Source organism: Pseudorca crassidens, chromosome 19, assembly GCF_039906515.1.
Source record: "Pseudorca crassidens isolate mPseCra1 chromosome 19, mPseCra1.hap1, whole genome shotgun sequence".
In the NCBI taxonomy this organism is placed as follows: Eukaryota; Metazoa; Chordata; class Mammalia; order Artiodactyla; family Delphinidae; genus Pseudorca; species Pseudorca crassidens.
The window spans coordinates 42,736,753-42,761,577 of NC_090314.1; the positions used below are offsets into that span (position 1 = coordinate 42,736,753).

Sequence of the window (24,825 nt, forward strand, 5' to 3'; positions counted from 1 at the left end):
TCCCCCACGCAGTGCGCTGGGAGGGCGGGGCCGTGTCCCATGGGAGCCTTAGCCCAGCCAGCTGAGGTCTCTCCCCTCCCCTGGGGAGACGTCCTCTGTAGGTTAGGTGAGTGCGTGACCCCTCCCTGACCTCGAGCCCCGAAGACGATGCATCCTTCGGAGAGGGAGGGCAACCTATGGGTCGCACCCTCGCTCTAGTCCCCTGGCTCTCCGTGCACCGGCGCACACACCCACCTTTCAACTCTTGTGAACACGCGTCCACGTAAACATTCGCCTCCCCCCTCCCTTGCCCCCGCCAGGCTGGGGCTCCTTAACGGCCCCCGAGGGCGCCAGCCTCCCACCGCGACGCACGTGCACTACTCCGGCCCTCTCCCCTGTGTGCCCGTCGACACGGTCACCTCCTACCCCTTCCCAATGCAGTGAGTGTATGTTGGGGAGGGGGGGTTGCGGCGGGGCAAGGGCGCACCCCGGAAAGGTCATGACTTTCTGAGGCTGGGGGAGGGGACGCCAGCCACATTTCGGGGTGGGGGCCGGTCCCCTGCGGAAGGCTGAGAACGAGATGGGGGAGGGGAGGGGGCGTTTCTCAGGGATCCGGAACCGCAACGGCCTGCGAGCCCCCCACCCCCAGACCGTTCTCAGAGTCGTGGGAAGGGCCCCCATCTCCGTGCCCCCGCCCCGCGGAACCCGAGGCGGCTACCCCGGCCCCCGCAGCCGCTCCCCCTTACCTGCGGCCACAGGTGTATACGCGGGGTTCTCAGCCCCAGGTCGCGCGTCGGGCGGGGGAGGGAGGGCAGCCCCCTACTCCCACCCGTCCGGGCTCTCCCCTCCCCCCGGCCGCCTCCGCAGCCCCGGCCGCCGGTGCCCTTTGCTGCAATGAGAGAGGCGCCGCCGCTGCCGCCGAGAGGGCCCGGGCCCCGGTCGCCCCGGTAACCGCGACTCCACCTGGCGCGGCACGGCGCGGCGCCGTGCACATCCTCTCTCTGGCCCCCTCCCTGGCGCGGCCCCGCCGGCGCAGCCCCGCCAAGGAACGGCGGTGGCTGGTGGCTGCGTCGCCGCGGTCACCCGATACGCCGGCCCGCCGCCCGGGACTCGGGTTGCAGCAGGAGGGAGGGAGGTTAGACAGCCTAGTGGAAGCGGGGGAAGGGCTGTGGCTTGGAGTCTGGCCTCCGGTCCCCTCTCAGGGTCTTCTTCAGGCCCCAACCCCCAACGGTCTGGCCTAGGGTGTGTGTGGGCGGTGGGGAAGGAGAGTGGCCTACCTCCCGACCGGCCACTCTCTGAGCTTACAGTCTCTCCCTACCGGAGTCTCGGCTGTGCACCGTTTCCGTTCTAGCTCTCCCATGACTCAATTCCCAGCCAAGTCTGGGAGGCCTAGGATGCCTAAATTTCCTCCGTGGCCTCTGATCCTGCTCTGCTGTGTGACTCTGGCATTTGCTGAACGTCTCTGGTCCTGCACTTTACAAAAAGGAGCCTCGTACCCAGCCATGGGGAACGGGAAGTGTGATAAGCGCTAAGTATAAAGTGATGACAAGATCCTGGGCACAGCCACTTTTCTCTGTACTTCAAAGCCCTGGGGTGAAGGTCCCTTCAAGCTCTCGACTCTTTCCTCCATCAGAGTAGATTCCAGATGTGGACAGGCCTGGGACCCCATAACCTGGGACATCAGAGCTCACCAAGTCCAGCCTCACTTCCCTCCATCACCTCAATTCGAGTTGCTCCATCTGATCTATCCAGGGAGCGCCCGCGTCCTCTGCCTCATCGCCATCCCCGTCCTAGCCCCACTTTGACCTCCACCACACATGCGGCCACTCAAGAGGAGTCCATCCCACTTGCCATCTAGCCTTGGGCGCAGACACATCTCTGCTCCCTAAGTTCGGTCAGTACAGGGCCAAGAGCTGGGAAAGGAAGTGGGCTGGGTGCCCTGTGAGTGAGGCCAAGTATGCCAATCTCTTGCTAGACTTGAGTTACACACAGCTAAAAGTACCGTGCTCCGGAGCCTTGTTTTCTCCTAGGCTGTCACGTTTTTCCTTCTCCTAATTCTTCTTGAAAAAGTCAAGGCTTGCTGCCCCTCTCCAGGGGGAGCAGGGTACGCAAGGGAGAGAAGATGGCGCCCATGCGACCCACTGGATTCTCCGCCACTACACCTCCTCTGCCACCCTCAAGTCACGGCCCCCTCAGGGCTGCCCCTGACCTGCTGTAACTCTGACTCCCTGGCCCCTCCTCCCCTCTGGGGCTTCAGATGACTGTTTTTCTCCCACAGCAATGTCCAGGCCTGAGCTGGGAGCCTGAGCCCTTAGGATCCTGTCCCAGGGTGCCCCTGTCCATCTTCCCATCAGGGAAACTGAGGCATATGAAGAATCAGGAAATCAGTTCAGAACAAATGGCTAGAGACCAAGGTCCTCTTCACATTTTGAAACTAAGCAGTGGACATCTCAAGAAGTGTGGGAGAGAGATGATATGAAGAACTTCCTGCTGGTGAGACATCAGGGGAAGGTTGGGTCTGCTCAGAGATGGAGGATAGGGTGGGGATAGAGGAACGAGATGGTCCACAGTGGGGGTGGGAATTGGGTACAGGGCACAAGAGATTCCTGAAAACCAGTGGGGTGAGGGGAGAGGTACCCCTGTTTAAGGAGAGAAGGATTTTTTTAAAAAAAGGTTTTTTAACCTGACTATTCCCCCTCAAAAAAATTCCCTCCCCAAAGCCAAACTTTGGCACAGGTTTGGGGAGGTAGCGGTAGGAATTAGACTATCACGGGGAGAGTACGGGGCATAGGAGTCTCCTGAAAATGCGGGCTCCTACGTAAGAGAAAGGGATGCAAAATTAAAATCCTGGATATCCCCCCTCCAAAAACTATCCTCCCCAAAGCCCAAGTCTGCCATGGGTTTGGGGGGTGGGGTGGAGGCGGGTGACTCACCTGGGCCGGCTGGCCAGCCCCGGAGGGGGCGGAGTCGCCATGGAGGTGGGAGCAGAGGGAGCTGAGGAGGCACACGGGGTCCACGGTCCAGCCGCCGACCTGTGTGTGCGAAGCGGGGGACACCCCATTAGGGGGAGCGGGCAGGAGCCGCTGGGGGACTGTGACGGGGTGGGGAGGGCATTCCTGGGGCAAGTCTGGCACAGAGCTCACCCCGCAGGGGGACCCTGCGGCACTGGCTAGTCCCTTACGAGGCTGGGTCTCTATGCGGGGGCCCTGGGCCTGTTGCCGGGTCTTTCTCTCCAGTCAGGCTGGGGGCTCTTTGAGCCCAGGGCAAGGCCTTCCCCAGCGGATACTGCTGAAGTCCTTGTCTTCAATTCTTGACCACCTCTCTGGACACTCTGCAAGGGGGCTGCCCCTCTCCTGTCCCTTCTTCCAGCTCTTCACTGGCCCCTCGTTGAAGCTGTCGGGAACCATTCCGCAGGGGGCCTCAGCCCAGTGTGCCTCTGTCCTGACAGCACCGCTTTCCTCCCCGCCATCTCGCGGAGGTGACTTTCTTCTCCCACACCACACCTAAGGCTTGAAACCCATCCCCTCCTGATTCCTCCGGGACCTCAGCATCCTCGAAGTCATCCGTCTCTCATTAGGTCACCCCACTAACGTACTGAGCCAGGCTTAGGCACCGAGCGTTCGATGTAAGTGAAACAGCCGTGGATCCTACACGCTGACTCCCCAAGGCAGGGAATGAATGAGTGAATGAATAAAGGAATGAATTTGCGAGTGAGTGGCCGTGCTTTGACTCACTGACTGAGCACCTACTCTGTGCCAGTGAATGTGCCAGACACACAGGAGGCCCTCAAACATGCCCACGTGCCCTCTTACAGGCCTGCTGCCCCTTGAGGCCGCCACGCCAGCTGTCTTCATATTTTTCTGGCCAAACCTCCCCAGACAGATCTGCAGCCCTGGGGTCCTGTTCCCTCACCACCTCCAACCTCCTCGACCCCTGACACTGGCCGTTACCTCACCACAGCACGAGAAAGGAGCTCTTGACACCCTCCAGACCCACAGATCCTGGCCGGTCCCAATGGCTGTTTCTCTCTCCCATCCCTCCAGACTTCAGAAGTGCAGAGGGCCCTCCTGCTGGGCCTTTGTCCTCTTCCTCAGGGATGCAGGACATTTCTGGTTCCCCCTCCCCATCTGTCATGGGCCCTCTCCCTTCTGAGACTCCATTCTGCCTTGGTGACCAGGCTTACCCTGGGTCCCACTTCCATTTCTGCCCACGTCGTGCTCAACCTCCCTTCTGAAGCCGTGGTCCCTTCAGAGTCTTGAGTTGTATATTCAGTGCTTAACAGACTTCTGCGGGAAACCCCTACCCCCTCCTCAAACTCATCTCCCCTATTCCTGTCCCCCACTCCCCCAAACGTTTCCCTCCCATCCCTCTTATTTCCCCCCAAGGCACCAACATGTCCCTGTCACCCAGGTTTTTCTGTCTTTGCCTCCTAGATCCAGGCAGCAAACAAGCCTTGTTCATCTTCCCTCCAACCCCACTCCCACCCCATCCCTTTCCCTTCATCCTCCCTGACACACTCTCTTCCTCCTCTCCTTTCCCTGCCTCCCTGCCTCTTGTCCCCTCCTATTCACCATCCAAAAACAGCCACGGCCCCCCTAGTCACCACCATCTGGCCCCCACACCTCTCACTGCCTCCCACCCCGAGCCCTCTGCATCAGCCATTTGGACCTCTATGCCAGTCCTCAAACCAGCACAGACCTATGCTCACCTCCCATCTCCCTACCTCCTAAAACAGCGTTCTCCTCCTCTATGACTATTCAGACCCTTTTCATCCTTCTAAGCCTAGTTTAGGTACCTCCTCCTCCAGGAAGCCTTCCCTGACCAGGCCGGTCCACCTGATCTCCTCTACTCCAAACCCTCTTCCAACTGACTGTGCCCCTTATACTTAAGTTTAACCATCCTTTCACCCCATCTAGATCACAAAGGTCCCTGTCCCCTCCCCCTAAGCCAGAGCACACAGAAGGAATCCACTGAGCGGGACCCCTGAAGGGGAGGGCCAGATCTCCTTCTGCAACTCTCCCTTATTTTAGTTGGAACTCTGCTCCCGGGAGGACTCCAGAGCTGAGAAAAGGTAAAGGCTGGACAGAACTGGAGGTGACATCAGGGGCAGATAAGGTACCAGAAATGCACCAATGTGTCCTTGTTCCCTACAGTGAGGATGGGGATGGGCACACTCTCCCCCCTCCCCAGCCACACCCAGCAGTACTTGGAAAGGGGGACAGAGCCAGACAGGTGCGAGAGCAGGGACGGATGCCCCCGCAAGGCTTGAATGAAAGGATGCTGATGGGATTAACCACCCTCCCCTCAGCCCTTTCTCCCAGAGTGGACAATGCCTGGGTCTCAACGGCCAACGTGCTGCAGCTGTCAAGGCTCCTACCAAGGTGGGACTGGAAGTAGAAGGCCAATCCCAAGAAAGAATTTTCCTACGAACAAGAAGGGCATACGTGGATGCAGAGATCCAGGAACCCAAGGACCTGGGAGAGCTTTACAAAGGAAGCTCCGCACCCCACAAAGAAGGAGACAGGTCCTGGACCAGAGGCAGGAGCCCTGACTCCCGTCTACGCCCTACTGATGACAGGAGAGAAACCAAGGCACAGAGAGAGGAGTCCTCTAGCTCAAAGTCACACAGCGAGTCTTGGGGGGAAGGAACGGGGTGGGGGAGGGGGGGAGGTAAAAGACCCCAGAAATTCTGGGCTCTGTTCTTGCAGGTCGGGGCCCAGGAGACCCAGCCTTCTGAAGCTTCCCTTAGGGGCCATATCACAGAGGTGCCGACCCCAAGGTCTCAACTCCACCGCTGGACGGACCCTCAGACTCAGAACACTCAGTCCACGACGAGGCTGTCCCTCTCCCTCCCCACCACGCTCTTGTCTCTCCAAGACAGCCGTCCTCTGCTCAGTCCAACAGCCTGATTAGAGGCTGGGCTCCCTCTGTCCAGTCCCATGCTCCAAATTCCAGGGCTGCAGGCAGAGGTCTGGGTGCTGACCCCCCACCCCCTTCCTCCCCCAGGCTCCAGAAAAGGCCAAGCACGGCAACGGGGCATCCGCTTTCCCCCTCTGCCTCAGACGCCTCTCGGCATCAGGACGCCTCTCGGCATCAGGACGAGCCCGACCCCACTCACCTGCTCCCGCATCCTGTCTTGCTGACTCCGCAGGGCTAGGGCGTGCTGGGGGTACTTGCTCTTCAGGTGGTCCATGAAGGCATCGCGCTTGCGGTCAGCATCGGCCTTCTGGAGCCCGCTGAGCGCCTCCAGGCTCTGGGCCGCGATCACCGTGTGCCGCCGCTCCGACGTGTGCACCAGCCCCACGTTGGAGAAGCGCCGGCCCCCGCTGCCCCCGCCTCCGCCCCCGCCCCCCAGGGTCCGGTACTCCCGAGGGTACTCGGCATCGTCTGCAGAGAGCATGGGGGGGCTGCTCCGCTCCGGATCTGCAAGGGGGGAGAGGGGGGACGGCAGGGTCACCGTGTGCCCGGCCTGGGACTGCCCATCTCCCACCGGGACCACTGCGAGGAGGGGTTGGCCTAAGGGGGGGGCGGCACGAGGCACCTGGGGTGAGGCAGGGGCTGCCTGCCCCCCACTAGGAACAGCAGAGGCAGAAGGGGTGGCTCCAGGGAGGGTGGTGAGCAAGGGCAGTGTCCAGCTTCCTGCCCTCTGCCGGTGGTTTGAAGGATAATGACTGTGGCTGAGGTGCTGTCCTTTGAGGCCAAGGAGGGCTTGGAAGCAGGGGTCCTGGACACCCCTCTAGCCACACATCCCTTTCCTCCTTCCTTATGCGGGGCTGAACAGGGGAGGGAAGGGGAGTTTCCTTTTAGACGCTTCCTAAAAGCTGTGGAAAGGAGCCTGCACTGTCTTTCTCTCAAGAGCATCTTCTAAGGAGTGGGGCAGGGGCTAGCTTCCTCCCTCAGACTAGCATGTCCAGGACACACTTGTCTTTAGGCTGGGGGTTGGCTTGGAAAAGGGTCAGGACTAGGAAACAGGGGGGAAATGAGGCCAAAGATCAGGGCCTGGGACATGGGAGCCCCTTTCCCTTCCCTCCCCAGAGACAGACAGACAGACAGACAGACAGGAGAGGCTGGGCACAGAGAGGACAGTGAGAGATGGACTGGGGACAAGCTCAAAGAAAGCAGAGAGGACAGCTCAAGCTTTCTCGCCGGGACCCTCCCCTCCCCCCTCCCTTTCTTCAGGCTGCCTTCCCAAAACACACACGAACAAGTTCAAGACCTGTAAGGGACGCACAGGGGACAAAGTACAGTACAGAGGCCAAAAAAGGAGAGGCCGGGGGTTGAGGTCTCCATGCAGAACCCTGAAGCCCATCCCCACATACCCATCAGCCTTGAGCCCTTGGCCTCCCCAGGCCCAGCTCTGCTGTCTCCTACCCTCCAGCCTCAACGCTGACCTTCCCAAAGCCCAGCAGGGACAGCGGTTCCACAGTGTCACCCACACCAGGGGTGGGAGGCATTGCTGGGGCTTACCTGAGTCATATTCCTGGTCGTAAAACAGATTTGCCCTCCCTCATCTCCAGAAGTCACCCCCCTTGAGAGACAAACTTGGTCTCCCCAGCATACCCCCAGCCTCACAATCCACTAGCCTCAAAGCGGCACCCCGAGGTGTAGCCTAGCTCTGGGGGGAATCAAGCACTGTAGCAGACACAGGCACCCCGATGCGGGGCTAACTCACAGGGTCGACCGGGGCAAAAGAGGAGGCGCTGAGGATTCTGTGACCCAGCCACGTTCCATCCAGCCCAGCCCCCGTCAGCGCCCTCCCTCCACACATCCAGTGTTCATCAGGCCCACTGCCGGGCCTCCGTCGCCTCCCGTCCACCACAGGAGGAAAGAGGAGTTTCAGTCACGTTCTAGGAAAAGCCACCCGTCGCCCAACACACTCACACACTCCTCCCTGGGCTACGGCAGAGGCATGTAGATCTCCGGGACTGACCCCTCGATGACCCAGCACCGTCCACCAAAGCCAAGGGAATGGCTTCCGTGGACACAGAGCTCCAAAGCTTCCAAGGTCCTGACTGATTGCCGTTACCACAGCCTTCAAACCTCCTGTGTGTGTGTGTGTATGGCGGGGGGCGGGGGGGGGCGTATTCCTGTGGCCCTATTTCAGAGAAGGCCAGTGACACACCCAAAGCCACAGTCGGTGGTAGAGGCCAGATTGGACCCCAACATTTATTAGGTTTGCCTCACCCCCTCCCACCACACCTTCCTGGCCAGACGACAATTGTTTATTGATGGGAAAATGGTACCACCTCCTTGTTTGCCTGCTGTCTCCTCACCCTGGCGCTGAGTCTGGGGTCCTTCCCTCCTCCCTCCCACAGGCAACTGTCCTTCTCACCACGGTCACAACCCTCTGTCGTGCTCCCCGAAGTGAGGTCCAGATACCCAAGAGATGACTGGGGGAGGTATATCGTTTCACAGCTTAATAGTTATACCTTTATTTTCAAGGATTAAAAAGAAAAAAACAAGAAGGCCCAACCACTGATTTCATGGGTACTGTTCCTTGGGATGGTAGTGAGATAAGGTTTCCTTTAAAGGAAATTTATTAAGTTCAAAGTGAGTTAACATATTGAGTTAAGACGGTGAGAAGGTTCCCTGGTAGGGAAGAAATTCCTGAAGCTGGCCCCCGATTGAGGCTGGGAACCCTGGGGCCATCTCGGTGGGGACCCAGTCCTTGCCCTTGAGGAGCTGGTGGTAACCCACGGTGGCCAGTGAATATGGCCGAAAGGGAGTGACCTGATCATCATCTAGAAGAAGAAGAGCTGGAATAGGGGTTGCTCTGGGCACAGGAGAAATAGCCCCAACCGGAGTCAGGGGGCTGCCTCCCATGACCCTTAAACTCTCTCTTCCACTCACCCTCACCACCTGCTGGAGGTCTGCAACCTCATGGGGCACAACTAAGCAGGAGGAGACCCTCACTGGCCAAGAGCCCTGGACACTCCGTAGTCCTCCCTTTGCCTAGGCTGGGGCAGACTCTGCCCAAGGCCTGGCTGCTGGAAGCCCAGCTCTAGAGCCCAGCATGAGCCCTGCCTGAGCCAGAGGGCCCTCCCCAGTGCCAGCCAGCCAGGCTCGCCGTGCCTCCTAGGGCTCTGGACGCATGTAGGTGCACGGGGAAAGGTCTCCAATTCACATCTGCCCTCCTGCCCTTCCACCCTCCTGGACTCGCACCCTCCATGCCAGCACTTCCTCCCCTGGCTCCTGGGGCGGGGTGCAGCGGAGCCTCAGTGCATCCGGAGTGGGGCAAGCAGTATGCCAGCTTGAGAGAAGCAGGTACTGTGGGGAGGTCTCGGATCACCCAGGCTCTCCCAGGTCGATTAAAGGGGCGAGGCAGGTCTGGCAGGGAGGGGTCCCGGCTGCTAGAGCAGGCAGCGGGGAGGCGGAGGCTCCGGACAGTGGATCACTACAGCCCCATGAATCTCACAAAGGTGGGCAGCGGTGGGGAGAGAGCTACTGAGCAGGCCCGAACAGAGTGGAGCAAGGACCAACTCCTCCCTGCCTCCTCCAAGTCAGGGCTCACCCCTCAGGTGCCTGGGCACCGGCAGAGGCCGGGGTCATGGGTGAGGCAGGAGCTGGATTCTAGGGCGTGGCAGAGAGGCAGGAGGGGGTAGGAGAGACAACCTGCTACCTCTAAGGGGAGGTGGGGCTTTGATTTGAAAAGCTTTAGAATCTGTTTAAGAACCTTCCAGATCTTTGGCTTTGTTTAACAGAGAAACTAGGCTCAGGGAAAGAGGCGAGGTGCCTGCGTAACCCATGAGTCCTAGCTCCCTGCTCTGTGCAGATGTCCCTCCACTCTGGGGCCCCAGTGCACCGGGACAACTGGCCTGGGATTCTGGGTTGCGGGGCCCATCCTGTTGCCCTTGGGAGAAAGAGGCCCTTGGGGGCTCTGAGGGCTCAGGCATGGATTTATCTGAGCCAGCCCTGGGCGCTTGAAGTCAGAACATTGGGAGAAAATAAACACAGGCCAGAGACACCCTGGGTTTAGAGTCAGCTCCTTCCCTGCGGGGCCCCGGGTTAGCCATTCGATCAACAAGCCTCTTCCTCCTTGGAGCCTGACGGTACTAATCTGTAAAATGGGGACGTCCGCCTCTAAACCCCGCTTCCGGGCACTGGGTGAGAAGCCGGCAAGATAACGAGGAGAAAGCACCCTGCTTTGAATTAGAGACACGCCTGGCACATGGGCTGTCGAGACAGCAGGACAGCCTTCCCGTTACTCCTGTTCCCGCTCCAGCCACCACTGAGATCTTGAGTGACCCTGACCCTCCCCAGACTGAGCAGCCCAGTGAGAAGGCCAGGAGGTCGATTCCAACCTAGCAAGCAGTAGGCTCTGGGTAGCAGTGGTTCTGAGCAGATCGATGCTTGCCGTTTACCAGTAAGGGGCTGGTGGGGGGTGGGGGTCTTGTCTCTGTGGTGGAGAGGCAGAGGCAGGGGGCTCTGAGGGCAGGGGAAAAGTGGGGAGACCCTGGAGGGGAAAGCAGAGCGGGGGTACGCTGCTGGAAGGGGCGCTGGGACTGAAGGTCCCTGAGGGATGGGGGCTTGGGGGATTCAGAGAGACATAATTTGGGCCTGGAGGGTTTGCCAACTCCCCAAGTATCCTCAGTGTGCAAGGCCAGCTATAATTTTCGAGTCAGAGATTCAAGCTGCAGGGAAGATGCCCAGGACTGATGAAATCCAGCTCAGAATGAGGGAAAAGGAAAGTGGGAAAAGGGGGCCTCGGGTCACCCTCAGCTCAACCTTTTTGGCCTGGGCAACCAGTAAGTGAACCCGCCAGAGGCTGGGATGACCAGGGAGCAGTGGGCGCCCCCCAGTGGCCGGCTGCGGATAAAGGCGCAGGTGCTTGGAAAAGAAAGCGACATTGTTATTTGTTCCACCAACTCCAAATTCCACGTTTATTTAGGAGCCCAATTTATTTTTATCCTCACTGCATTCTTTTACATGAGATCATTGTAACTCAAGATGAGAATTAAGATCCCAAGGATTCAGTGACACTCTCTCATAAGCCACCCAGACCCTCCCCACCTGGCGTCTTTACCCCAGATGTCACCAGCCCTCAGGCTGTCACTGGGCAACATCCACCCATGACATCATCTTCAGAGGAAGAGAGAGTGGAGAAGAGGAGAGGGGGAGGGAGAGGGAAGAAGAGAGAGGAAGGGGAGGAAGTAGAGGGGAGAACAGAGCTACGAGCTACAGAGAAGAGAGGGCTCTCACGGGGGTGCCTGCTGTGAGGACCCGGAGTTCAGGACCTGGCTCCCTTTCCCCAGAGACGGGGAGGCTGGACAAGGCTCCTCCCCTGGGGACCTGAGAGACCTCACAGGTGCGCCCCCATCCATTGCCTGGGCAGAGGTGGTGGCTGAGCACCAACTCAGGGAGTACAGAGGACCTTGGGGCTAGATCGCAGTGAGGTCCGCAGGCAGGGCAAGGGGAGGGATGCCTGGAGATTGCTGGAAAAGTGGAGGGCCTGGTTCATACCCAAAGTGCCTTGCCCACAGATACACACACACACACTTGAACACATGCGGTGCAAGGCTCCCCCAGTCCCACCGTCTGCAGCCGAAGCAAGAGGAGCCCAGGTCACCCAGGGGGAGCCCCAAGGCGACTGCCACCATTGACTGTGCCTGACAAGTCCATCCTGCTGGGCGGCTGCTGCAGTCAGGAAGTGCACTGTGCTGGGAGGTCAGAGGCCAGAGGACAAAGGTCAAGCTTGGGATCACCCCTTCACCCCCGCCTCCCCCCGTGAAGTAGCTGGCCCCTCGGCCTTTGGGTGCCCCTGGCTCTGGGGGCCCTCAGTCCGCTGTCTGTCCGTGGGTCCTTGGAGCAGAAGCCCATCTGTGTCGGTTTTGTAAAGCCATCTTTTCCGCCCCATACCACAGCAACCGAAATCATTTTCCAGGCAATCGCCTTTCTGTAAACATTCCTGTGTAGTATCCCCCCAAACTGCTAATGCCCAGCACCCCGTTGAGTCTCCCTGTCACTCCAACCGGAGCCTCAGAGGTGGAGGTGGGCAGTGGGAGGAAGGGGCATTGGAGGGGAGGAGGTGGCCACACCGAGGATTAAGGGCAGGGCTTCAAGTCCAGCTCCTGGCACGAGCCTCCAAACCTGCCCCCGTGTTTCCCCATCCCCCCAGCCCAGCCCCACTGCCCTGAAGGTCAGGCCCCCTCAGGAGAGCCTGTCTGGTCCGGGAGGGATGACAGAGAAGAAGGGGGAGGGGATCCCATGGAAGGGAGGCCTGGGAGGAAAGGGAAATGACTTGTAATCATGGGGGTGACGGTTAGTCAAGAAAGGTGACTCCCTGGAACCTGGGAGCACAGGGGCAAGGCCAGTCATCACTGAGTCCCCGGGGAAGGCAGCTCCCTCTGTCCCTGAGGTGTGAGAGGGAGGACACACAAGTGGGGAGAGGCCAGGTGGAGCGCATCCCACTGACGGACCACTACCCGGGCGGCGCAGTGGTGGGGGAAGGTGGGCAAGGCGAGAGGGCGCCAGAGGCAGGATAGTCCTTGGCTGGTGACACCGAGGCCCCCTCCCCACCCCCCAGCACTGATCTACAGAGCCACGGTGGAGGACAGCCTGGGGTGGGTCGATTCTCCTGGCAGTACAGCGGGGAAACTGAGGCTCAGGGAGGCTGAGGGAGTTAACAAGTCACTGTGTGGACTCCCTTCCCCGGGCTGGGGGGGAAGAGGGGGAAGAGGACTGTGGCCTGTGACCCCCTGGACTCCTCTACCCCCACGTCCAGGGAGCCCTGCTACCCCCCAGCCCCCAGGGAAGCTGGGCGTCTAGACCCGGCTGGGGAGCGGGACGGAGATGACAGAGCCCCGGAGAGAGCCGGGAGGCAGGGGAGGGTGCAGGGCACTGCCAGCCTCAGCTTCACGCAGGCAGAGACACACGAACCAATTTGCGCAGATTTAAAACCCACCAAAGGCCACTTGGTAAACGAGTCGGAATCAATTAAAGGACCTCAGCAGGGCTGGGGAGGGAGAGCTCACCTGCCTGGGTTTTGACTGCTCCCAGCAGAGCCTCTGGGGCTTTCCCCAGGGAGAGGGAATTTGAGAGAGAGAGAGGGTGTTGGGCTCCCGGGGGATAGGGCGGGCACTGCCCCAGCCAGATGCTTCCTCTGCCAGCTCTCGCTTCTCACCCGACCACAGGCTGACTCTGTCCTGCACCTTCTGTCCACTTGCTCAGACTGGGAGCCCTGGCAGGGCAGGACCTCTTCCCCGAATCTGGGCACATCACAGGGCAGGGCCCAGGTCTCCTCCCTCCGATTGGGAGCCTTTGTCTCCCCCCTTAGACTAGGGACACCCAGAGCAGGGCCCCTGTTTCCCCTATCAGACTAGGGGTTCGCCTAGGACAGAACCTTGTCTCCCCCTCAGACTGGGCAGGACCTGTGCCTCCTCTCTGAGGGGCACTAGGGGCGGGCCCCTGTTTACCTCTTTGGATCAGACGCTCCCTCTGGGCAAGGCTCTTGTCTCCTCCCTCAGACTGGGGCCTCCTTGATGGCAGAGATACCACTCCGCCCACACTGGGTGGTCTTGCCATCTCAGGAGTGGGATGGGGGCCCGGGGACAGTCAAAGATGCCAGGCTTGGTCTCAGTGCCATCTCTGCCAGCTGCCCTGGCTCTGCGTGGCCCTGGAGTCCTCGCTTCCTTCTACCTGCTGCCCTCTCCCCCCCGACTCCCCACGTCCACGGGGCACAGGGCACAGCAGCCCTCTACCCCGGCGAGGTGAGGCCTCCCTCCCTTCCGTTCTTCGCTCTTAGGCAAAGAGGAGTGATGTCTCAAGACTGTTCAGCTAAGCCTTGCCTGCGTCTGTTTTCCCTCCAGTCAAATGCCTTTAACGGGGAAGGAAACGGAGGCCCAGAGAGCGAACCGATTCATTCGGGAGCTAGAAGAAGAGCCAGAAATGGAACCCTGGCCCCCTGGCCCCCAGGGACAAGGACTTGTCCACACCTGTCTGCCACTTCCCCGAAAGCAATTACCAGGGGAGCCCCTCTCCAGGCCCCAGGCAGGCAGAGACTAACAATCTCCTTAGGAGGAATCAGCAGAGAGGTGGAAGATGTTGCAGCACCCTCGGCCCCAGAGAGAGAAGAGCTGTGGATCACAGTCCAGCTGTACCCCCAGGCGCCCGCCCCAGCCCAGTGGCTGCTTGCCACACAGAAACCAGGGTCCCCACGTGGGGTCCGGACCATACTCCTCAAAGACCCACCTCTCCTGCGAAAGGGCCAACAAGCCAGCCTCTTGCCCAGAATTTCAGATATAGGACCCTCCCTCTTCTCCCTGCAACCCTCCGCCAACTGCCGGCAAAGCTATGGCATTACCAAAACTCACTCAACTTGGAGGTGAGAAAGCTCTGTTCAGACCCAGCTCTGCCGCTATCTAGTTGTGTAACCTTGAGCAGGTCAGCAGCGTCTCTGAGATTCAGTCCTTTCATTTGTTTTTTTTAAACTAATAACAGGCGTGTGGGTTGTACACTGCAGGAAGGCACCGGCCTAGGGAATGGGTGGGGGACAGCTCCTTCCTGATCTGCCCAATCGCCTGATTCCCTTTCACTCCACAGTCAGAGTTTTCTCAAACCCAGGACGGTAGGGTTTGGATTTTTAGCCACTAATGAAGATCTGGCTAATTGGCTTCCCCAGGAAGGGCAGGGGCAGGGATGCAGAGGGGAGCACATCACCCCCAGTCTGAAGCTGTCGCTGGAAAAGCTGGGAACAGCCCTGGCGTGTGCCCACACAGCCCTCACTAACAAGCTAACTTCCGCCTGGCGTCTCCACCGTCATGTGCCCAGGGAAGGTGTCCTGTCAGTCCCACATCTCCTTGGAGAGGCAGCAGAGAGGAACACAGGCTGGGAGGAAGGGAAGTAGACGGTGGAAAGGGAGAGAGGCTGATGCCTGTCCTCCCAGCTCTGCCACTGCTCAGGGGCGGCTGTCAGTGAGCCTCCTCTCCTCGGGGGCACTCGAGCCTCAGGGTGCCAAGGCCAGGGCAGCAGGTGTGGGCAAAGGGACCTTCACCACGCCCCTATAGCTGCCTCAGGCTGAAAGCAAGCCCCGAGGGAGGCATCCTGTTCCCAGGGGGAGGGACCCCAATCTCTCGGAGGTGAGGGGTGGAAGCCCCACCCATCACCCCACCTCCCCACAGGGAAGTGTTGTCAGCACCCAGGATTCATTGAGGGCCTCACAAATGTTGGACAGGAGCCTCAGCCCTGCTGTCCCCCTCCACATCCTCCGCTGAGACACTGCCCTTCATGGGATCAGGCTGTCTCGAGGAGGCTCTTCCCAGGCCCACAACCCAGCACCCAGACAGCTCCCTCAGACACCAGGATGATCGGGGTCCTGGTGCCTCCACACTCCAAGCACAGGTCACCGTGCTTCTGCTCCTCACACTTCTATCGTCACGCCTGTGCCCCCATGGTACATGCCCACACGCCCAGCACAGGCTCACGAACGTGTGCCCAGTCACGAAGGCCTCCCCTGCACCCACCACAGACATCAACATGGGCCCAGCTGCGACTGGGTCACTGCAGAGATGCCACCTTGGGTGCTACGTGGACAGACAGGGTGCTGTGCCCACGCACACAGCATATACATTTACAACCTCTCCACAGATCGCAGTGCATCTGGGGGCTCCCTCAAGTGCCAGCTCGAGGCATCTCCAGCTTGGAGCGAAAGACACTGGGGACCCCACTTGCCCATGCTGAGTCCAGCTACCCCTTCTCAGAGAGGCAGCTTCTTGGCACCTCTCCTGCTTTGTCAAGTTCAGAGTCCCCTTGCGAAAGCATTGACATTTTGTCTACAAATACAGGCCACTCCACTCTCACCAATGTTTACCCAACCAGGTGATGCCAAGGACTGAGATGCCCCTCCTGGACCTCGCACCCCCAGCCCTTGTCTCCCTCTACAGGTGCTCAGCCTCCTGCACCAGGACAAGGGGCCGGCGGGCCCTGGACACCCTTCCACCTGCTGCTGGAGGGCGAAGGACAGGGCTTCTGGGCTGCAAGTTTCAGCCCTCACCTCACAGGTCAATTACTCTACTGCCCTGCAAGCCAACCGGGTACAAATGGCCAAATCTGCGTCCCAGTATGTTCCCTTCTTAGGGATGCTAAGGTTAGCACCAGGAGAGACTCTGGAGGATGGAAGATGGGGGAACCCAGAGAAGGGAGGAGGAGACTCAGAGTTTCCTGCCTGACTGCTGGGTCCAGACTGACCTGGGAAGCCTGATCAGATTCCAGGGGCATCTTTCAGTTCTCCCTGTTGCCTAACCTGAACCGTCCCACCAGAGCAGGATCCAGGAAGGTGGAGCACGAGCTGGAAGGCAGGGGAGAAATAAACAGTCTCCCCTTCCCTCTGGAAAAGACTTGAAGCCTCCAACCTTCTCGTCTCAGTTAAATCCATCCATCCATCTGGAGTGATGAGGTTTAAACCCAGCACCAGGCTTGCTGGATGCCGTGGGGAAAACGGACTAGCCGTGAATGACAGCACTCTTGATACCCAGCCCTCAACCAAGCACACTCTCATGACAGCCCACAAGGGGCTCTGATAGCCTCTATTCATTCAGTTCTCAGAGTCACCTCGTGACGTTGCTCTCCCCCCATTTTACAGGTGAGAAAGCAGAGGCTCAAGAAGGGGTGACTTGTCCGTGGTCAGAGTTGCCAAGTGGAGAAGCCTGGTCTCGACTGTGGGGTTCTCAGCCCGGATCCCCTTTCTCTCCTTTACACCCTGCTACCCCTGAGGAAGACGCTGATTCTGCCACCAAGGCATCCCTGAGTCTTCGTCTGAGCCACTGGGCCAGAGCCCCTTACGTCCCCTCAGTCTGTCCAACTCCCTAAGAAGGGAACACTCGAACAGGCCCCTCCCCAGAGAAGCGCAGAGACCCTCAACCCCATCCTTTTTGGGGAGACCTCACACCAGAAGAGTGGGGACCCTTCCCCAGGGCGTGGCTGAGAGAGGAGGGGCAGGGAGCAGAGCTGCCCCAGGGCCACAGAAGCCCAGGCTGGGAAGGGGGTCCTGCCTTTCCACAGCCCTCCACTCATACCTTAGTTTGGTACTGAGTCCTCCCAACCCCTGCCACAGGCTGTGCTGACACAGAACTGCAAGTCCTATTTCAGGAACACCATCCAGCCAGGACTTGGATTCCTCCAGAAACAGACAGCTCATTACATCTAAGGCACCAGTTACCTTGTGGAACTCCTCCTTCCTTAAAAAGAGCCAGAGTCTGTGCCCATGGCCCTCAGAGGGGTCCAGGGGCAGGGCACGATTACGTCTCCCTTCAGGGCAGAATGAAGGCTCCTGAACCAGTATCTTCTCTCCTGAGCCCAACACCTCAAGTCCTTCCTTCTGTGGCCTGGCTTCAGCCCCGGGCCATGTGCACTGCCCTCTGTTGGGTCGGCCCCATGTTGTCACCACCGCTTTTAGCTGGTGGCCTTCAAAACTGCTCCAATGGTCCAGATAAGGTCTGAGCAGCCCAGATGACCCCTCTCTGCTTCTGCTCTCGCCAGCCCTCCTCCTGCCCCCAGCATGTGTGCCAGGGGAAACAAATGCCAGGGCATACTCAGCCCTGCTCTGGGACCAGAACGTACCTTCCTTATCTCCTGCTCTCAACTCTCAGGCCTCCCCTGACCTCGGGCCTCAGGGCCAACTTGTCTCCTCCTGCCTGGGATGGACGACTCTCCTGGCAAGGTTAGCTCAACCTGCCGGCTCCTTCTAGGCACTTCCTTCTGCCCTCTGCTGCCTGGCTATGCTAATGTGATTCCAGGAGTCTGCTCTGGGTCTTAGCCCCTTCCTAGCAACTATGCCCTAGCCCCAGCCAGGCACATCCCAGCTACAAGCACCAAAGCGTTTGCCCAGGAGTCTGAGTGGGCAGCCTGCTCTGCCCATAATTCTCTACTTAGTGGCCTGAGGCCCTTGATACCCTGTCTGGAAGCCAGCCATCTCAGGGGTGTGTCCAGCCACTCTGAGGACTGGAAAACCACAGCCCACACGATAACATCTGATGCATGTTAACCACACAGTGCTTCCTCTTTGTTAACCTACTTCCTCCTCACCAAACTCTGCCCTCCTGCCAGAGGGCCCCAGGACTGGACGGAGAGGCTCCCTTCCCCACAGCTGCTTCCCAGCACTCTGCCCCGTATCTGCATCCCATGCTCGCATGGTGGCTAATTCTGGCATCTCATCAGACAGTAATTATGGGGGAATCAGCAGTGCTGTCATCTCGGCAGCTCGGCACCTGTCACCACGCCGCCATCCCCAGGCGGCTGGGATGGGACCGGAAGCTGATGGAGGAGGGGTGTGCTGGGGTGAGGGGCGTCTGCTCCCTCCCCGCCTCTGCAGCCCTCACTTCCTTCAACCCTACCTCCCCACAGGTGCACGACGCATGTCAACAAGGTGGCCACTAGCCACACCAGTGCTCCCCGTTAACTAGGCCAGGTACTGAATGCATATGCCCTGCGTCACGCACAGGCATGCCCGTGACCACACAGAGCAAGAAGGACACAGCACGCCAAGGCTCCAATCAAAAATTGCCCCTTCCCATAAGTGTGACTTTGAACAAGTCGTTTTACTTTTCTGGATGTCAGTTTCTCTAATGGCAAAATGGGAAAAATAGTGCTTACCTTGGGAAGAGGGGAAGAAATAAATATGTAAAGTATCTAGCACAGTGCCTGACATATGGATGATCACGTATTCACTCAACAAACAATGAGTACACACCTACTATGCACTGGGCAATATGAGGATGCCAAGATAAATGAATTGCAGTTTAGCAAAGACCACGCTGGGGCCATACTGGGGCACAGGCATTTTGTTTAGCTGGTGGTGCTTTGTTTTGTGTCTTTGAATTTTAATGCCTTTAAGGAACATAGGCACTCTACTCAGCGCAGTCCTCACCATTCCCTATCGTCCTCATCCACTGCTTCACTCGTTTCCAGCCACTGAAAGCACTGAGTTTGCTGCCCCAAAAGCAAACATGAACTAGTAGGCTCAGTTATGTCCAGAACCGATGCCACGAGACATTTGACAGAGCCTTGGGAGCTCAGGGGGCGAGCCCGGAGGTGGTCAGGGAGGGGCACTTCAGGGAGAAGCAGAAGTGGGAGGTGACAAAGGCAGGGTGTTCCTGGAAGAGGAGGTACAGAAGCAGAGGGTCACAGAGGGAAAGGGGAGGGCCACTGGGAGCTGATGGAGACAGAGGCATCTCAAGGGGTCCTTCCTAGTGCTGCGTCTCCGGGGCCCAGGCTGCAGCGCCTCCCTCTCCTCCAGAACATTTCCTAGGTGGTTCTTGTTGGTGGAGCTACGATGTAAGACCACGTTCCCTTGCCTCACAAGCAGCATCTGCTGTCCCGACTAAGTCACCGAGTCACTTCCCTGACCCCATGGAGAGCAACACAGCCCCACTCTGGCTCTTTACAGATGTAAAAAGTAAGTCTGGGAAAGGACTGAGCTCCCCGCCTCTGGGAGTATTCCAGAAGAGGGTTAAGCGAAAGAGGAGGGCAGTCAGGCCCCCTCCCTGGTTCCCTGCCCCTGAGCCTCGGCCCCTCTGCCATTTGTGTGGGGAAGGGGGGGTGGCCTGTGTGACCAGGACGCGGGGTGAGGGGAAAGTCTGCAGTTTCCAGTCACTCCTGCCTTCTCCTGGCAGCAGCCACCGAGGGGGGCGGGGGAGGAGAGCGGCATCGTTGCTCTTTTAGGAAAATGGTAATTTTAATTAAGAGGCAGACAAACGAGCACTCTACAGATTGTCTCCGAGCAGTTATTAAAAGGCCATCAAGGCATCGGCAGCCACAGTGGCGAGGAGGGCTGCCTCCCCCATCCGCCCGCCCGGATTGGGGCCGAAGCATCCTCCAGAGAGCTGGAGAAGGGCTGGAGGATGTGGAGCCTGCGAACAGCCAAGGCAGGGACTCTGCAGCCCCTCTCCCAAGGGCGGTCAGGGGCAGCACACAGACAGTACCCAGGGCACAGCCTGCCCAGCCCCAGGGAGGGGCTGGGGGAGGCGCAGAAAGGAAGCCAGCAATTGGGCATCCCCTGCTGTGGGCTGGGCTCCGGTCCAGCTGCTGCTGCTTTTCCCGTATTCTTCTCAACAAGCCTGCCATCTTACGGGCAAGGACGCTGAGGCTCAGAGAGGGAGAGTGGCTTGTCCAAGGCCACACAGCTAGGACATGGTTTATGTGAGCCTTGGAACCCAAATCAGACTGAGTCTCAAGTCCAGTGCTCCAGGCTGCTGGTCTTGGGCACGGAAGTGAGATGGGGGTTCCCAGAGGCCCTCTTGAAGTGGCCCCAGCTCTGGCCCTGCCCACAGGGCCCAGGGTCACGGGCACTTGGGACCTCAGTCACTGCCTGCTTGGCAGGGACACATTATAGGAGAGGAGTGCCATTGGGTCAGGGGACACTCTGCAGGGACATGAAGTGCAGAGCAGCTGCCAGCAGGGGGAGCAGGGGCGGATGGGGCATCAGTGGACGGAGGGTCACAGTCCTTTCCAGACAGCCAGCCAGGCCACAGCCCCAGGCCCCACAGCCAGTGAATTCAGCCAACCCCTTAACCTCTATCTGCTCACCACATAAGCAACGAAAGAAACTTCGCTGTCTTGGTCATTGTTGGCCTCTGAGCCTAGACCAGTGCCTGGCACAGAGAAGGTGTTCAATAAATCTGTATTGAATGAAAGAAGGAAGGAGTGGATGGAAGAATGAATGAACGATTCAATAAATGAAATGCGATCACAGGGTTTCAAGTGCCTATAAACTAAACAAAGCTGTACTGAGGTCGATGTGGTCCCATCTTCTCCCATCGCCCCCACTCTGGCCGACGCTAGAACATGGGCTGCCCCTGATAAGAAGGGCCCCTTGCTCCTGACCCCCTCTCCCCAGGCCATCTCTCCCCTCGACAGAGGGCTCCCACCTCCTCCTCCCTCCCCAGCCCCACTACATGGAGCTTTGCAGCCAGCACACACATATACATGCACACGTGTTTGTTCGCGCACACTGACTCACATGCACACACGTGCACACACGGACACATTCTCGGCCAGGCAAGGTGCCCTCCCCAGAGTCAGGTCTCTGCTGCCCCCTCCCCTGGCAAAGGCCTGGGCCCCCCAGGGATAGCCCCCTCCCCCGTTTCTGGCCCCCGAAGCTGGGGAGAGGCACCAGCTAGGGAGCAGTGGGTGGCAGGATGGTGGGGAGAGGCCCCCCTCCTGGCTTACCAACCTGGAGACTTTAAACAGAGGGAACAGAGTCCTGGAGGCTTCCCTCCTGCTGCACGCTGGAGCCCTGGGTGAGGGACAGGAAAGGAGGAAAGTCGTGAATGAATGCCCAGAGCTGGAGGAGAGGAGCTGAAGAGAGGAAGGGGCTGGGGCAGGGCTCCCAAAGTGGGATGGGCCCTGCAGGGGCCTTGGGCCTTGGGGGAGGAGGGGACGGGGACAGAGCAAAGCAGAGCATTAGGAGGTGTCCCTTTGGGGGGTCACTGAGGGCTGGGGGGCAGGCAGGACAGACACTGGGTGTCGGAGGAAGAGCAGGGGCTGAAGGGGCAGAGACACGGGTGGGAGACAGACAGGAGGACAGACAGCAGGACAACACAGAAAACAAGGGGGTCCCCAGAGTGGGGTCCCCAGGATAGACAGCCAGCAAGCCAGGCCTGGTTCTCCTCCCAGAAACGGGGGCAGGCTCTTTACTGGGGTCCACACAAGACCCCCATCTGCCTCCCCCAGCCAAGGTCGCCTCATTCTGGAAGGCTGGTGGGTTCAGAGTCAGAGGGGCCTGCCTTCATTGCTCTGCTGACCACCCCCTCCAAGCCCAAGAGACCCCCATCTGCTCCACTCACCCCCTAACCCTGAGGAAGGCCCCCCTTCTCTGCCCACAACAGAGGAAACAGGGGTACTTCACACGCGACACGCGCGCACACACTCCTGCTGTGATAGGGGCTTGCCGGAAGCCCTGTGCCCAGCTCCTGACCCCCACGCGCCCCCAATCCTCAAACTGCCAGGGCAGGGCCCCCCTCAGGTGTCCGTCATGCTGCCTCGCTCTCACTCTGCAGGAAGTCCTTCTAACTGTACTCTACCTCCCTCATGCCCCAACGCCTGTCTGCTGCCTTTCATCCTGGGGCGCGGCGTTAGGACCCTTCCTGCACGGAGACACTGTGGGCCGGGCACCCTCTCGGGCCCAGCCCTCACTGGCTGTCTCGGACCCATCCACACGCACATCACGTCTGGCTACAAGCATCCTCAGAGCCCCCTGCCAATCTGATGTTTCCAATTTTCCCACCGATTACCCAAGACACAGGCGTCCTGGGGAGAAGCAGCTGCTGTACCCAGATGTTGGGACATTGACTGGGGGAAGAAATCAAGAATGTTCACTGACATATGTAGCCCCAGAGGGCTTCCTGGACAAAGCAGTGGGGTGGGGGTGGGGCACAGAAGGGGCAGGTGGACAGAGGGGCACCAGGTGGGGGCATGAAGACTCAAGAGGCCTAGCTCCCCGCTCACCCCTGGCCTTAAGTGGCAGCTCCAGGGGCCCAGCCCCAGGCCGGCTGGGGTGAGAATCTGGGTTTTAGGTAAGAGGCTTTCTCACGTATGTCTCTTTTTCCTGGGAGAAGAGCCACCCATTCGTTCATTCAACTGGACAGTGAGGACGAGGATGAAGACAAAGACATTACTGTTTACTGAAAGCTCACCATGTGCCAGGAGCTCCGCCTAAATTGCCTCATTTAATCCTGGTACCCACCTTGTGAGGGAACCACGGATACCAGCCCCAATTTACAGATGAGGAAACTGAGCTTCAGAGACGTGAAGTGACTTGCCCCACACCACACAGCGAGTGAGCCACAGGGCTGGGATGCCAGCCCGGATCTGTCCGACTCCAGAGCCTGAGCGCTTGGCCCCTGAGCTGAACTGCTTCCCATCCATCCTCCCCAGCCTTTGGCGGGCTCCCATTCAGTGCCCGCTGGGAAGTTCTGCCTGAAGTCTAACCTCTTTCCATCCCATGCTCCAGCATAAACTATTTTTTACGGACAATGAGTGGAGCAGAAGGCCTCACTTCAGTTTCTTTCTGCCTCATCCTAGGAGTGGGAAGCAGATAATTCTAACCGTAGGCTGCAAATGGACCAGGGATCAGGGGTGGGGGATGAGCTGCTGGCTTCAGGAGAATTGGCTCCTCCCCAGCTTCATCTTTAAGTCACTTCTGCCTCTCCGGGAGCCCCTTTCCTACTCTCCCGCCTCCGTCACAGAAGAGGCTCCAGGAAGCCCCTCAAAGGCCTCTTCTTGTTTTAACATCCAGAAATCCCCCCGCAAGCACCCACGCTAGGGAGAGGGGGCCTAAAAAGTCAGGGGCAGCAAAGCGAGAGTCGTTGTCAGTCCAGACAGCCCTGGCTTTCCCTCAGAGTCCCAACTTTCAACTTAGAAGAAGGCTGGGACAAGAATGGGGACTCAGCAGGCCAGCCTGGCCACTGGGAGGGGATGGACGAGGCAGGGGACAGCCCCGGAGAGGAGGCATAGAGGCCCGGGTGTATCTGCAAGGGCTTCAGTGAGCCGTGGAATGCCTTCCCAATGAACTGGGATCGTTAATTCTTCCTCAATGAGGCAGCTGCTGGTGCCTGGGGTGACGCCGCAGATGCCTGCTGTGTCTGCAGTTATCAGCCTCCCTGGGGTGGAAGGAGCCAGCAGGACACACACCCTCTCTGCCTCCTAGGCTCTGCACAAACATCTCCAGCTTAGGGCCACTCTGTGGGGGTCTCTGGATCTGGGGGGCCCCCTGTGGGTCCCTGGGTCTGGGGTCTCCAGCACGCTCTGTGACTGGGGTGGGACAGAGAGCAGGGTGCTGGGATGAGGAGGTTGGCAGAAGTGAGAAAGGCAGGCCGTGTGAAAACCCAGCTCCTTCCCAGTCTCAGTGCTACTCCACTCCGGGATATGCAGGCAACCGGGCCAGGTGGCTGAGGCTACCAGGAACCAGGAAAAGGTTGTGGGGGAGAGGAGCCACCAGCTGGCAGTGCCTCCGCAGAAGAAAAGATGGACTGGATTATAGTCCCTGGTTGGAACGGAATGCTGCAAAGCCTTTTTTTTCTGGGGTGGGAGGAAAACAAGACGGTAGCTGAATCCTATAGCCTCTCACTTATCCATCTTCTGGGCTGAGAGGACAGATTTAGGCAAGATGTGCCTTCAGAGCAGGAGGGACTGTTTGCAAGGCGTATGCAGGCGCACAAAAGCACCAGTGTTCTCTTGGGCCAAATCTCCATTTTTCCTGGTTTAGCTGGAGCTGGGAAGTATTATTCCCACCGTCTGTGTGGCGAGGCATGTATTATCTCAGGAGAGAGGAGGTGGGTAGAACCTCTGACAGTTGGAAGGGACTTTAGAGATTCTCTAGTTCCACCCTTTTCTCACACCGAGGACACTGAAAACCAGAGGGGGCAACTAACTTGCCTAATGTCACACAGCAGTAGGGGAGGCAGGCAACCTGACACCAGTCCAAGGCTTGCTCTTCACCCCGCACTTGACTTCTCTGCCCTGGGGGATCAAAGACTGACTTCGCTGTAACCTCCTCCTCCCCAGCAGCTCTGAACTCCTCTTCATCACGGCCCCCTGCACTCTGGCCAACCATCACAGCCACAAGAGATGAAACTGGATCTACCAAGTTCCTTCCGATAGCCCAAAGGTCATCTCAAAGGTCATGCCAACCAGTCCCCTGCCCCTAGGTACAACACTGACTTACCTGCGCTCACAGACACCTATCACTGAGGTAAGAGATGCAAAAACACCGCCTCAGAGCAGCCACCCTTCGTGCACCTGGGGGTTTCCCTCCCATCTAACCTCGATTCCTCCTGCTGCAGCGTGGGCCTGTTTCCTCTCAAGCTGTCCTGTGCAAAAACAGGGGGAGGGGGAGAACAGGATTCCCCGCCTCCA

General features: G+C 59.0%; 1 protein-coding gene across 14 annotated transcripts in view; it reads right to left on the minus strand.

Annotated features, from left to right (window-relative positions):
• The window catches only part of SRCIN1 (SRC kinase signaling inhibitor 1), a 67,826-nt gene that overhangs the window by 37,163 nt on the left and 5,838 nt on the right, over window positions 1-24,825 (minus strand). For 11 of the 14 annotated variants that reach the window (XM_067716575.1, XM_067716580.1, XM_067716578.1 and 8 more), the window contains exons 2-4: window positions 21,143-21,205; window positions 6,098-6,402; window positions 2,913-3,011 (exon numbers count right to left, since the gene is read on the minus strand). In XM_067716575.1, the coding sequence (XP_067572676.1) occupies window positions 2,913-3,011; window positions 6,098-6,402; window positions 21,143-21,205 (467 nt within the window). The remainder of the gene's footprint in view (window positions 1-2,912; window positions 3,012-6,097; window positions 6,403-21,142; window positions 21,206-24,825) is intronic. The other 3 variants (XM_067716569.1, XM_067716565.1, XM_067716566.1) reach the window with 2 other exon arrangements.